A 14191-nucleotide genomic window follows, 5' to 3' on the forward strand; every position below is an offset into this window, starting at 1 on the left:
ACAAAGGAAAGACGGCTGGGAAGCATGCGAGGGAAGGCAACTCTGCGTGGGACCTTGACCGAGGCGCCAGTGTGTGCAGGTTCTGGAGAGCCAGCCCGCACGAACCTGAGGAGGGGGCCAGGTCAGAGCCCGCGGCTGGGCCTCTGCCCGCGAGTCGGTGCTGCACTTCTGGCTTTTGGGCAAGGGTTTGTAGACCTGAGTAAGAACAGCTTACGTGGCTGCTTATTTTCAAAGCACAGCGCCGAGCTTGAGATCCTCTGGAGCTGGACCTTCTCTGCTTGGGGTCCAGACTTTTTGTAGCTCAGTTCTCCTCTGTGATGCAGAGAAACACACCCACGAGGGGAGATGGGTTATGCAGTGACGCTGAGCCGCGCAGGGCCTCATCCAGCTTGCTTTGGGAAGTTGCGGTGTGCTGGCGGGGGCTTCTTCAGCTCCTTCCTGCCCACCAGCAGTTACTACTGTGTGTCAGGAGAGCTGGCGGTGACCACAAAGCTCCTGCCCAGCTCCCTACTGCCTCTAGGAGATACTTGCTTCATACTATGCAGGGGAGGCACTCCCTCTTTCAAGGTGAGGAACAGGCTTAAAGAGGTGATGTCACTTCTCTAGATCACACTGCAGGGCCAGGTGGAGCGGGAACGCCACGTGATGGGGTAACCGTACTGCAATACTGTAAGCACTTGCTCCGTGCAGGCTGGTTTTGCTGGAACAAGCCTGTGTGGAATTCCTTCTACGAGCTGACGAGCTCCCCCTGCAGGCGATGGGGAGCCAAACTCCTGCTCCCACAGAGCCCCTTCAGGGCCAGGGAGCGAAACTGCTAAGGTGTGCTCAGGCCAGAGCGCGGCCCTCCCCATCCCAGCGCCACCAGGTGATCTCCAGAAGAATCTGCCCAGAGAGGCGTCTCTCCACATCTTCTCTAGGGCCTCCACGCAGAGGCAGGTCTGCAGCGCGCCGGCACTGTGGGCTTTCCCTCCTGCTTGGTGACTGGGAAATGTCCTGTCCTTGGGGCTTGAACTTGGTACTCGGCAGTGTCTCAAGTTCCTTTTCTAGTTTCCCTTATCTGCACCACCCACTACCCCCACCGCTTCTGGCACCAGATTCTGTTTATTTCTCTTTATTTCTGTACTTAATATATATCAGAGTATCTGACCTATAGTAAGATGCTCAGTAATTATTTGTGGAAGAATGAATAGACGGAAGCAGAAAACCATTTTGTTACCCCAGTAACTCCTTACCTTTTCCAGTTCGCATCATTAGCGCCGGGCAGAAGTGGTCCTCGCCTGGCTGTGGTTCCGACCCCTCCGAGCGGGTCTCCTCTGTCATTGGCTGGTTGTCTGAGCCAGTGGTCCTGCCCCAGACAGTTCATATGGTCTGCCTGTGGGAGAGCACCAGGCATACAGTAGACACTTGATAATATTTGTGGAATGAATAAAGAAGTACAAATACAGAAAAGTACAAACTATAATGTGTTTTGAAAGAAAATCACATTGCCTGAAGTCCTAGCTTCATTCCAAAGCGGGTTACCATCTCTGTAACTAGTCTTTCTTACATGTGAAAATAGATTTATTTAGACTTAAGCTATTAAACATACATTCCGGTCTCGTTTCTACCTTCTGTGATGTAGCTGTGAAGGCGCTGGGCAGGTTCCCAGCTGCCCTCGCTTCTCTTGTGACAGTAAGTTGTGTCCAGGGAAAGTTTGCTCTGCCCACTTACAGAGCGCCTGGCTTGCTGCTTGTTTGCTCCTCCGTCTCCATTACCTCTGTTGAGAAGATGAAAAAGGAGTGCAGTTAAACCCATAGCAATTTGCCCACAAGGGTCTCAGAAGCCGTCGGTGGCACGAGGGCGCCACCTGCTGTTCCTGGTGGGGACAGGCGGGGCCTGCAGTGTTGCGCCTGCATTGATGCCAGGTGTAGGGAACACTTAATTTTGCTTTCAAAGACATTACACATTTGAGCTCACAAAAATGTGTGGGGTAGATTTTCTTAGGCCCATTTTTAGGGGTAAGTTTCCCCCCTCTGAGAAAAGCAGTGCTTCTCTTCCCTCCCTGTTCCTGAATACTGGACTGCTACCTGCTTTGATTTCAAGTCTTACCTTGTGCACTACTCAGAACTGAAAAACACATGCCTTGCGGTTCCTTACCATTCTAAGGATTGGACGTGAATGACAGTCATAATTGTAAAAGCACGTCTGAGGGCCCGACACCATCCTAAGGCCCGGCTCATCTGTCTGCTCCAGTCCCCTTTGAGCACTCTGGTGGGGTAGTGTAATGCTCCTTCGCCCCGTGGAGCCTGAGGCTCCAGAAGGATGAACGGCTGGCCTCGGCCGTGGGGCAGGTACCCGGCTGCGGACAGTGTGGTTTCAAGGTGTCTGCTCTCAGCCCTTGGCAGCACTGCCCCATGCCCATGACAAGTAGAAGCTTATACAGGTTGATTCTTGAATAAAAGTCTTTCCTGAACTCTGACCTGGTGAATCCCTGTCATATTCATGGAGTTGCAACATAGCTTCAGCAAAGTTGCCAGGGGAACAGCTGACTGCTGCCTCCCAGGAGGAAGCAGGCTGCCCGCCGCCATGGGCATCTCTACAGGCTTCCAGCAGGCAGACGGTCCCCGGCGCCCTGGTGGGGCAGCCCGGCATGCTGAGTGTCGGCCGGAGGGCGTTCCCATCTTACTTCTCACTCCAGATTTTTCAGAACTGCTTTTGATTACATGAGTAGATAATAATAGGTTGTGTTAGGAGTGATACAGAGACTGCATAGGGTAACTTAGTGCTCATAGCCCGGGTGTTTTATAATAAATTTCTATTTTTCAGACATATGTCCCCCAGTTAATAAGATGTAAAGTCATGTGTAATTGGGCAGCTCTTTGTCATCATGTACTTTTCAATCACCCATTTTTGAAAACAGATCTGAGGTGTCAAGTATAGGTTCCGAAGTGGATAATACCACCCCCTCCCAAGCGAGTACTGAACAAAACGTTGATACATTAAGACTCAGGTTTGTCGCTGTGTCTTACTGTTTATTTTCTTAAAGGAGGTAGGTTTTCAAGGGGGGTGCTGAGTAATTCCCCTCCCCCTAAAGGGGCAGTAAGCCAAGTAAGTTTGGAAACCTCTGGGAGAGTGGTCAGTTAAAGATTTGACATCCTCAGGAAAACGGGGGCCTCTGCTGGGGCTCTGCGAGGCTGCCCTGGGAAGCACCCAGCGCTGTCCTGCCGTCGGGCTCTGCTCTCCGCCCCTCGTTCCACGCTCCGCTTCACTTCTCCACTGCTGGAGGACGACAGGGGCTTAGGCCATTAGATGGGAGGTGGCCGGGGCCGGAGGGTGCCGCCTACCGAGAAGGCAGAGGCCCGTGTTTGGGAACCATTATCGGTCGTCTCAAACACAGAATTAGCAATGACTCGAGCCCTTCATCTCCTGTCTTATTTAGAGACTATGATATAATGCAATATTTCAAGTACTAGAGGTTTCTGAGAACTTCCACAAATTCTAAAAAAGTAGGCTTGGGGTCTCAGAAGCAAATATATGTGATAAACAGACCTGAGCCAGTTTTCGAACCTCCTTTGTACAGTTTGAGCGTGCCAGCGCGTTTGCTTTGGTGGGTGTTCCCTCATCTCTAAGCTGTTTGATCAGCAGCGCCCTCTTTCTAAATTGGGGTTTTCCTGAGCGATGAGCTGAGCTTCCCCACATCTCCTGTGCGAGGCTTAGGGCTGCTGCTTTGAGTACCTGTATTCCTGATACTTACGGTAAGACGAACCTGCTTGGTGATTTTAGAGCTAGAAACAAAAGAAAAAACAGTGCGAGGGAGCTTGAAGTTTTACCGTGGGACACTGTGATAGAGTCATGCATTATTGTGCTTGCCATCGTGACTGTGGGTGTAACGCTGCATGCATTTTGTGTGGATGAAAAGGAAATTTCTCACTAAAGCTGACTTGTCTGTCACATATTTCTCTTTCAAAATTATTTTTAGCATCAGTGCCAGCAGTAGTTCCCAAGGGCTATCTCAGCCATCCACCCAGACGACTCAGTATCTGAGAGCCGACACGCCCAACAATGCAACTCCCATCACCAGTAAGAGTCAACTTAACTGTAAAACTGTTGCGGGAGTTTTCCGTGGTCTGCCAGGGGACCTGCGTGGTCAGGGTGTTTGTGGGACGTGTACCGTGTTGTGTGCATAGTATCTGCCTTGTGTGAAATTGGGTATAATCTTCAACTTATGTCTCTAGAGCATTGGATGAAGCATTCTAAAATTGGAGTAGTAAAAGTAAAATTTAATTGCTAAATTAGTTTTGCTTTGGGGAGATTCTCATAATTACACTAAAAGGGCTCTGTTCACTGCCCGAGTCCACTGGTAAGACATAGCATTATTAAAAGTGAAGCAGTCAGATATTTTATGTCCCAAGATATGACGTACCACCCCTGAGGTACTCTTGTCTTTCTTGCTAGTCCCTAAACATTTACCTCGATGTATCAAGGCCGTAGATCTAATGTGTAGTTCCCAGGACGGTCAGGGTGAGGCATGTTGAGTGCTGCTTGAAGAAGCAGATGCTGGGTGGTCTCCAGGGTAACTGACCCACTTTCTTCAGTAAGATGGTGGCAGGAAAAAGAGGAGGAGTGAAGGAGGCCTTCTAGATTAAAAGAGACTTAAGAGCAACCGCGGTGGCAGCTTCCACCGCCATCAACAAAAGAAATAGATGCTCTTCTGGAAATGGTCATAGGTGTGTGAGGAATTCAAGGGGTCAGGGTGGCACATCCTCTTCATGTTTAGCCATTAAGTTTTGCTTAGGAGACCATTTTGCTTTTAAAGAGGAGACCATTAAGTAGTTACTTGTGCTAAAAATGCTTTTTAAAACAAATGGATAAAAATACATAGAGTCTTAAAATTTTAGTTGTCATTAATATTTGCTCTTTTTTTGTGTGGTACTGAGGATGGAACCCAGATGCAGTCCTACCTCCGAGTGATACCCACAGCCCTATTTTTTATTCTTTATTTTGAAACAGGTTCTCATTGAGTTGCGGAGGGCCTCACTAAGTAGCTGAGACTGTCTGCAAACCGTAATCCTTGGGTCTAAGCCTCCCGAATGCTGGGATTACAAGTGTGCACCATCGTGCCCGGCTCAACATTTACTTGTTTTTAATTGTGAACATTACCTTAAGGAGATATATAAGTCATTTATGATATATGCTAAAACAACACACTTTTAAAGAAGTCAATAGAAATATATTTGTTTTATGAATAAAAAAAGAAAAGGGGGCAAAAAATATTTAAAGACATAATGGCTGAGAATTTTTTAAGAAAACAGAGCACAACAGACCACAGCTCCAAGACGCTCTGAGGGCTCCAGGCAGGATCTCACACGCAGGCACGCCTGTGTGCAGTCAGGCCTCGGTGGTGGGTTGGGGTGTCAGCCGCCAGCCATCGGGGCGCCCGGCCTCTCAGCTGGTCCTGCGGTGGCATGGGCGCCGGGCCGCGCCATGAATCCTGTAGGAAGTTCTCTCCCCATCGTCTCCCAAAGCTGGCAGCTCGTTAGCCATGCCACTCCAGTGTCTACTTGCTAGCACTGGCTCGTCCTCTTCCTCTAGCATGTTTTCCTTGGAGTGGACACTTTAATCTGCGATGTTTCATTTTTGCTGTCATTATATGGAGAGCGAATGAGATGCCAGGGAACTGGACAGATTGGGACCTCACAGCGATGCGACTTGGCTATGGGGACACCACCGTAATTAAACTCATAGTGTATTTGGCTAGAAAAGATGTTTCCTCAGCATCTCTGCACTTGACAAGTTCTTTTGTTAAATGACTATATTTAAAAATCTTTTGGGAGAAAAACTGCCCATAAGAGGGATTAAACTAAATTCTGTCAATCAGAGCCCCTTCCCTTGGCTGGGAGGCCTTCGCTCTGACAGTGTTATTTGTAGCGCTTCCTGATTAAATTCCGTGGTGGCGTCTGGGCAGGGCTGTGCAGGCAGGACAGCGCGTCCTCGGGTCCGCGGGCCCTTGGGCAGCGGCCCGCAGGCCGCCCGAGCCTGTCTCCCTGTGAGCCCCCCGCCCGTGGCCGCGTGCTGCCTCCGTCCTGTCGTAAGGTGTTTATACTGCTTGGTTTGGCTTTGTTGGCGCCTCAGGTTACCCCACCTTGCGGATAGAGAAGAACGACCTCCGCAGCGCCACCCTCCTGGAGGCCAAGGCCAAGGTGAAGGACATCGCCACGTCCCGGGAGAGGATCGCGCTGAGAGACGTGCTCCAGGAAGGTGCGCCGCCCGTCCGCGGGCCCTCGTGCCCTTCCCCCGGCTTCAGACTTAAGTTGCCCGGTAGCCTTTGGGGTATTCTGGACTTTCAAGTATAATAAAGCATAAATTAGCGATTGTTACCTTTAAAGTGTGTTATCTATTCCTTTATTATTTAAAATGGTCACCACCTACCGAGTCTCTGAATCGTCTTTGACAGATAGTGTGGCCTTCTAGCAGATTGAACAGGGCTTTGGAGACTTAAGTTCCAGTCTTAGGATTTACTGCCTGTATGGCTTTAAAGAAACCCCTTAGTGTCTGAGATCTCCAGTTTATAGTCTAGGCAGCCTTCATGTAAGTCTTGGACTGGTCATGAAGGTTAGATGAAATGATCACATTAATAAATGAGCACACAATGTATTTAACAGATAATAGTACCCTGCTCTTTTCCTCTTCTTGTCCTTCCTTTCCTTGTTGAGTTTTAGGGTATTGACTATAGAGATGCTGAAAGATGAGGACAGTAATTAATAAAATACTGCACTGAGCACGTGTCCTTAAACCTAGAATTACTTTTCTTTGCTTTTGAACCTCGGCTCTAATGCAGTTTGGAATGTTCCGGACCTGTAGAAATCCTTCAGTGGTTAGGTCCTGTGGTTAGGACGCCTGCAGACAATCGCAGTGAGGTGTGGTTAGGACGCCTGCGACAATCGCAGTGAGGTGTACAATCGCAGTGAACGCCTGCAGACAATCGCAGTGAGGTGTACAATCGCAGTGAGGTGTGGTTAGGACGCCTGCAGACAGTCGCAGTGAGGTGTACAATCGCAGTGAGGTGTGGTTAGGATGCCTGCAGACAATCACAGTGAGGTGTACAATCGCAGTGAGGTGTGGTTAGGACGCCTGCAGACAATCGCAGCGAGGTGAAGGACTTAAATTTTTCCAATGCAAATGGCAAACAGATGGTCTCGGTGTGTTTCACCATGTATCAGTGCTACTTCTTATGGTTGTCTATTTTTTTTTTGGTGGTACTGGGGGTGGAACCCAGAGGCTTTCTACCTCCGGGCTATACTTTCAGACCTATTTTTTATACTTTATTTGAAAACAAGGTCTCACTAAGTTGCTGAGAGCCTCACTAAGTAGCTGAGGCTGGCTTTGAACCTGTGCGATCCTCTGGTCTCAGCCTCCCAAGCAAGGGGATTACAAGTGTGTGCCATCATGCCCAGCGGTTGTCTATTTTTTAAGCATAACTTATTTTTAGATCTGTCTGGAGTCTGAAGACAGTTGGTAGACCAGGTAGCATTTCCTAAAGAATCAAATGCAAATGAGAGACCAGTGGTTATTTTGCAGTTTATTTTGGTCTCTAAATAGGATAGAATAAACAATCCATTGTGTGAATAATTTGAGCAAAATAAGAAGTTTGGAATCATCATGTTTTCAGGGCAGTAATAGACTTCAGTGTTAGCTGGGTGTAGTAGCACACACCTGTAATCCCAGTATTTGGGAGGCCAAGATAGGAGGATTGCAGGTTTGAGGCTGGTGACTCAGTAACTTAGCAAGACCTTGTTCTCAAAATAAAGAAAACTTTTAAAAAGAGTTGGAGGTGTAACGCAGAGGTAGAACATCCCTGGGTTCAATCTCTGGTAATAAAAAAAAAAAAGGAGGGAAGACCTTTGTAAGGAAAGTACTGGTAGGTAGGATGTTAGTTTTGAGAAAATGATAGCTACAGAGTTTGAAGATATTTACTCAGAATTACTCAGCTGTAAGCAAATTTTCTTATATAAAGGTTATCCAAATTATTTTCTGCTTCATTCATCTCAGTTATCTGTGTCTCTGGACCAGTGAGATCTGGTAGGTACCAGCAGCTTCAGTGCGTACAGTGAGAGACATAAGCCAGCCTAAGTGCACGTATTGTCTGTAGCAAAGGGGAGCTATTTCAGGATTGTTCTGATCTGTGAAAAAACGAAAACAAGATATTTTCTTATGAGAAAGTGTGACACAAGACTAATTTTCAACGATCATCTCGTTAGGAAGCTATGTGTGTGTGTGTTGCTGGGGATTGAGCCCAGGGCTCTGTACCTCTGAGCCACACGCTCAGCCCTAGTTTAGTTTTCATTTTGAAACAGGATCCCACTAAGTTGCTAAGGGCCTTACTGAGTTCCTGGGGCCGACCAGGAACCTGCAGTCCTCCTGGTCAGGTTTATTTAGGGTATCTCAGAAAAAAAATCCCATAGATTTAGAATGCGCGTGCGCGCGCGCGCTCTCTCCTCTCTCTCTCTCTCTCTCTCTCCCTCCCTCCCTCCCCCTCCCTCCCTCCCTCCCTCCCTCCCTCCCTCTCCTTCTCTCTCTCCCTCTCCCCAAAAAGCCAGATTTATTTAGGATAATTCAGAAAAAAAAATCCCATAGATTTAGAGTACACATACACACACACACACACACACACACACACACACACACACACACACTTTCCAAAAAGCAAGTGTGTTAACTTGCTTTAATAATTACAAAGAATTTCTAAGAGCCATTAATAGGAACAGTTTAGCCAGTTGCAGTGGTGCATGCCTGTAATCCCAGTACTTAGGAAGTTGAGGAAGGAGGATTGCAGGTTCAAGGCTAGCCTGGGCAACTTAGTGAGACCTGCAGCTCAGAGGTAGCTCTCTCCCCAACCCCCGCCAGGTTCCATTGGTAGTTACCCCCCTACACACACAAAATAAAAATCCACAAACAGAACCCACCAGCAATTCTGGTCATTTTACTCTAGGGCTAGAAAATGTTAATCATACAGACCCTTGTTATGTTTAAATGATGTCAAAAAGTTTCTGTGGTGCTATGAAAGTTATTGAATGATCTCATTAATTCTTATTTTTCCTTTTAGGTACTTTTGGACGTATTTTCCATGGGATTTTAGTAGATGAAAAAGATCCAAATAAAGAAAAAGAGATATTTGTAAAGACAGTTAAAGGTAGGGTTTTCCGTATTGTGTCCGTATTGCTTTCCTGTGGCGGCTCGCAAAGTGAAAGCCTGCCTCAGTTTCTCCTGTGCGCTGACCTTTTTAAAGGACGTCATATGAGGCCAACTTTTGAGGAAATTTGGATTGTCCTCGTTAGATGTAGAACACAGAGGCTTATAAATTGAAATAGTCAAACTTATTAGGTATTATTCTGACTTCTAGTTAAATTAAATCCACTTGACTTCATTGTTGCTATACCTCATTTGGAGTTTTTCCCGTCTTAAAACTCTTTGGCACCATCATTTTTCCTCTTAGAAAACACTGTCATTAGTTTCCCCCCCTCAGTCCTGAAGTTTATAAAGTATTGTTGCAGCCCCCAGACCCACAGCATCTTAGGTGAGCAGCAGCGTTGGCTTTGCTCCCACCCTCTGTTTCTGCCTTGTACCTTACGATGCTCCAGCAAGTGCCTGCGCTTGTGCGTTTCCTGGTATCCTATGCAGGGTCGCTGTAGTTGGAATTGCTGGCCCAAAGGGTGTGTATGTTTAAAATTTTGATAGATAATATCAGATTGTTCTCTAAGAGTTAACACTAATTTCTATTTTCATAAACAATATTTTCAGTTATTCTATTTTTGAACTGTTTTTTGAAATGTGATATCTAATTTTTATTTACTGCTTTAACTGAATTATCAGATTCCCTAGAAAACACTAAAATTATATATGTCTTATTCCCTAATAATGGTAAGTTAATAAGACTTTTAATAAATTAGAATCTTAATTACTTACAACTAAAACATGCAAAATCTTAAATAATTCTTAGTTAATTCCTGCCCCACCCCCGTGGTTAGATAATTCTTTTATTTGCTCATTTTGAGCATAAAAAACGTATATCAGGTATAGTGTCTGTCAATGTTTGATATAGTTTGAGATTGCAAGTTACTAATTTCTGAAAAACACCTTTAGTACCTTGAATGCAGTGATTGAGGGGAAATTCAGTTTTATGAATAAGAGGAGACCACATTGTAAGAGGCTTACAGAGTTAGTTTATAAGGACTGAGATTTAAAGGAGTGTCTGGAGACCGTGAGGGTTTATGTTTACTTCTTAAAATGTTGGCTTGTACCAATCCAACAAAAAGATGTTTGGAATTTAATTGCCTGTAATTTAGCAAATTGCTTGTCTAAGGCTGCTACAAACACACACCCCTTCACACACGCTCTTATCTTTCCTAAACACACAGCTCAGCGTACTGTATCATTTAGTATTTGTTTTGTTCACCCACTCAGTCCCAGCCCCCAAAACACTTTTACAGGTTAATATTTAAGTTTCAGTAGCCTTTCTTAGAGGGTAATTTACACATTACTTTTTGTAAATGTAAAATTTCAACCATAAGTTTAATAAAACAACTGGCTTTGGCTTTCTCACTTTTTAATGTTTCCCTTTAATTCTGACATTTCTTCTAGGGTTGTTAAATATTCTATGGACGATTCAGAGCTGAGCTATTACTAATTTATTCTGAATTAACAAAAGAATTGGGTTGATTTACTGTCGGAAGAGGGGGAAAGGAAATAATAGCGATAAGAAGATACAATGTGGATGCTTGGGGTCTTTCTCAAGCGAGGAGGTGTTTTCCGAGTCATTCGATTGTGGCTCTGCCATCCCACTGTAACTACAATGCTCCCCGCGCTGGACGGAAGCAAGGGAAAGCGCAGGAGGCTTCAGCCACCTTGCTGTCGCGGCTACACGGGCAGAGAGGAAGCGCGCCGGGCGCCTGTCGCGGAATGGCGACAGAGATAACGCCGTAGGACTGAGCAGCTCGGAGATTTATGCGTTTGGAATGTTCTTTCTATTTTCTAACTGGAGCTCTTAAGGCCGACAGAGTTCCTTCGCAGATATGTGTGTTTTGTTACGTGACATATAATTACGGGTTCTGCGTAAAATGGAAAATAGTTTTTTGGAGAATATTGGTCTCCAGGCATAAGCAGGAAATTGGTGTTTTGCTTTATAAAAAAATTTGTAATTTTGAGACATAATGGATACTCCAATATAAGTTTCCAGAGGTTAAAATTGGAAACCCAAATCTTACATAATCAGTATGGTGAAATTGAATTCCAGAAATAAATGAGTCGGTTTGGGGTCATTGGTATTAAGTTTTTTTCTTTTATAGTTGCTATTTGCAGTTTCTGAAATAAACATTTTTAGAATATAAATTATTATATAGTACTTTTTCTTTTCAAATGTGTACTCTTAAAGATAATACAACTTAAAATGAAAAGGCCAGGACTAAGACCAAGGAAGGAGTCTAGGAAAGTGAGTTTCTCTTCCACATGAATAAAATTATCTTCCACATGAAAATTTACTTAGTTCATCATCCAAATGCCCAGCTTAATTTATGCTTGCCACAGATACGAACCTGAAAACGTCAACGACTGTGTATGAAACAGCACATCCTCAAATCAACCAGCCACGCCCGTGGGGGCGGTAAATGCGGCCACGGGGACGTTTCTTCAGCTCTGATGCTTTCCGTCCTCATAGGTCCTCCTGTCCTCCAGTAGCTCTGGGTGTGATGTCATTAGAAATCACTTAAGATGATAGAAAGAGCCTTGTAGACCATTCTGCTCTTCATAAAAGGCTCTCACACTTGAAGCAGTTTTAGACAAGTTTGTTCCCGCAGACACTGGCGGCAGCTCCTTTCCTGTTAATCTCCCCGTTTAATGTGCACTCCTCAAGAGTGAACCCGCGTCGTTTTGTGATCTTGCTGCTCACTTGTTGTTTTCTCAACTTACATGTTTATATCCTCCGCCTCTTTTGTTTTTTCCCCTTTCTTTATTGATCAGTGAGTTCTTTAAAGGAGAATAAAAGAAAATTAGGTCTTTATATACCTTATATTTTATAGATTTTTTAGTATGTTACTGCTTTTTTTTTTTTTTTGTGGTACGATGGGTGGAACCCAGAGGCTTTCTACCTCCGGGCTATACTCCCAGACCTATTTTTATACTTTATTTGGAAACAGAGTCTCAGTTTTACTAAGTTGCTGAGAGCCTCACTTAGTAGCTGTGGCTGGCTTCGAACCTGTGCGATCCTCCTGTCTCAGCCTCCCAAACGCTGGGATTACAAGTGTGCGCCACCACGCCCGGCTTGTTATTGTTTTTTATGCTTTTTTATTTAATCTTACTGAATTTCTAATTTTGATCTTAAAATTTCTGTGATAGTTGACCGTTTCACTCAGACTCTTACCTACTGCAACAGAACTTTAGGCGAGGTCTGTTTATAAAGTGAATTTACTAATAACTCAAATTTACCTTTTAATTCAAGATATGTACTCATAGCAGAAGATATAAACGCCACACACCCCGTTCAACCCAGATTCTCTTTGTTCTGTAGATCAAGCTTCTGAAGTCCAGGTGACCATGATGCTGACGGAAAGCTGCAAGCTTCGTGGCCTTCATCACAGGTGAGGCCGAGGCCGCCAGCCTCGCGGGGCCAGGCTCAGTGGCACTTCATGCTGTGTGTATTTGAAGGACGCTGTGATGAGTTCTGTACCGAAAATTGTTTGGAATAGCTTTTTCCCCCCAAATATAAAAGTAAAATGCATGCTCATTGTACCAATTTCATAAACAATAAAGTACAAAGAAGGAAATAGATAACAACATGTAAGCTCACGTCTGGATAATCATATTAAGCTTTCCAGAAATAGTTTGTACATATTTATATGCATATCTTTCTTTAAAATCATAGTGTGATGATATAGTCATAAAAAATACTTGGTAGAAAATTTTGAAAATAAAGAAGACAAAAGACAACAGTAGTAAGTACTAACAGGCCTGCCTTCTAGACACAGTGCAGTGGACACCCTGCCGAGTTGCTCTGTGTGTCGTGTGTGCCGTGTGTGTCCGTGTGTGTCGTGTGTGTCTGTGTGTCTGTGTGTCCGTGTGTGCCGTGTGTGTCGTGTGTGTCCGTGTGTGTCGTGTGTGTCTGTGTGTGTCCGTGTGTGTCCGTGTGTGTCCTGTGTGTCTGTGTGTGTTGTGTGTGTCGTGTGTGTCCGTGTGTGTCGTGTGTGCCCGTGTGTGCCGTGTGTACCTGTCTGAATCTGGAAATCTGCATCTTTGGTTTATACTTTGGCTTTGGGGCTAAAAAGATGGCAGCTACACTGATGTCAACAAAATAGCAGTGAAATGAAACTGAGCTTTTGGCATTGTGTTGGAAAAGAAAACAAGCCAGCAGAGGGAGCTAATTTGCTTGTTGTGATGGAATGTAAAATAACTTAGCTTCTGAGGTTGGCCAGAGGTGAAGGAAACATTAGAATTCGGTCAGTCTCAGTAGCAGAAGAGAAAGAAACAGTTAAAGGAGAAGAAAAAAGTTCCTACTTTCAAATTCCAAGGCAGATGTCTCATGGGGTTTATTGTATCCCATAGGCATTGCTTAATTTAATGAACAGATGGTCATATATTTTAGTTTCATTGAAAATTTTAAAAAAGCACCTTGGGAAGAAAAGGAACACAATATTGAGAGAGAGTGGGTGTTCCTGTAAGAGTTCAGGTCACATGCTTCAAGACCGCTGCCTCCGGTTGGCCCGAGGCCTCCCGAGGTTCTAGAATGCGCGTCTCGTGCCCTCCCGGCTCCTCACGAGGCCCGGGAAGTGACTCGTTTGCCGCACCCTTCCTGGCAGGGTTGGGCGTGTGATGCTCTGTGAGGCTGACTCTGGGGGCAGCCAGAGTGTTTCATATGGTACATCATATATATTTCTGCATCTGGCCGTTACTCTCTCCTGAACAAGGCCTGCACGTCGGCACAGAGGTCGAGTGGCGAGGTTAAGTGTAGACAAAGCCAGGGTTGTCCCAAGAAACAGTTTCACATCCACTGTGGCCCTGAGGACTCCTGGTCTTAAACGTTCCGAGGGAGCGTTTGTAGCGTTCTCCTCAGACCTGCCTCTTCAGCGCCCTGGCCGGGTGAGGTAGCAGTCCTGGTACCCTTGGTGAGGCCGTGGCCTGACAGTTCTTGCGTTTGGGTTCTTCCACACTGGTCCCGCAGTGGGTG

At 45.5% G+C, this 14191-nt stretch overlaps 2 protein-coding genes across 3 annotated transcripts in view; both read left to right on the plus strand.

Moving 5' to 3' along the window:
• Nucleotides 1-14191, plus strand: part of SLCO2A1 (solute carrier organic anion transporter family member 2A1) — a gene marked incomplete at both ends in the record, with an annotated part of 349518 nt that overhangs the window by 120653 nt on the left and 214674 nt on the right. The window lies entirely within an intron of this gene.
• The window catches only part of RYK (receptor like tyrosine kinase), a gene marked incomplete at its 3' end in the record, with an annotated part of 75977 nt that overhangs the window by 47647 nt on the left and 14139 nt on the right, over nucleotides 1-14191 (plus strand). The window contains exons 7-10 of one of the 2 annotated variants that reach the window (XM_080695707.1): nucleotides 3959-4077; nucleotides 6112-6237; nucleotides 9083-9169; nucleotides 12539-12608. In XM_080695707.1, the coding sequence (XP_080551833.1) occupies nucleotides 3959-4077; nucleotides 6112-6237; nucleotides 9083-9169; nucleotides 12539-12608 (402 nt within the window). The remainder of the gene's footprint in view (nucleotides 1-3958; nucleotides 4078-6111; nucleotides 6238-9082; nucleotides 9170-12538; nucleotides 12609-14191) is intronic. The other variant, XM_080695708.1, reaches the window with a different exon arrangement.

Source organism: Muscardinus avellanarius, assembly GCF_963383645.1.
Source record: "Muscardinus avellanarius genome assembly, chromosome: 5".
Taxonomy (NCBI): Eukaryota; Metazoa; Chordata; class Mammalia; order Rodentia; family Gliridae; genus Muscardinus; species Muscardinus avellanarius.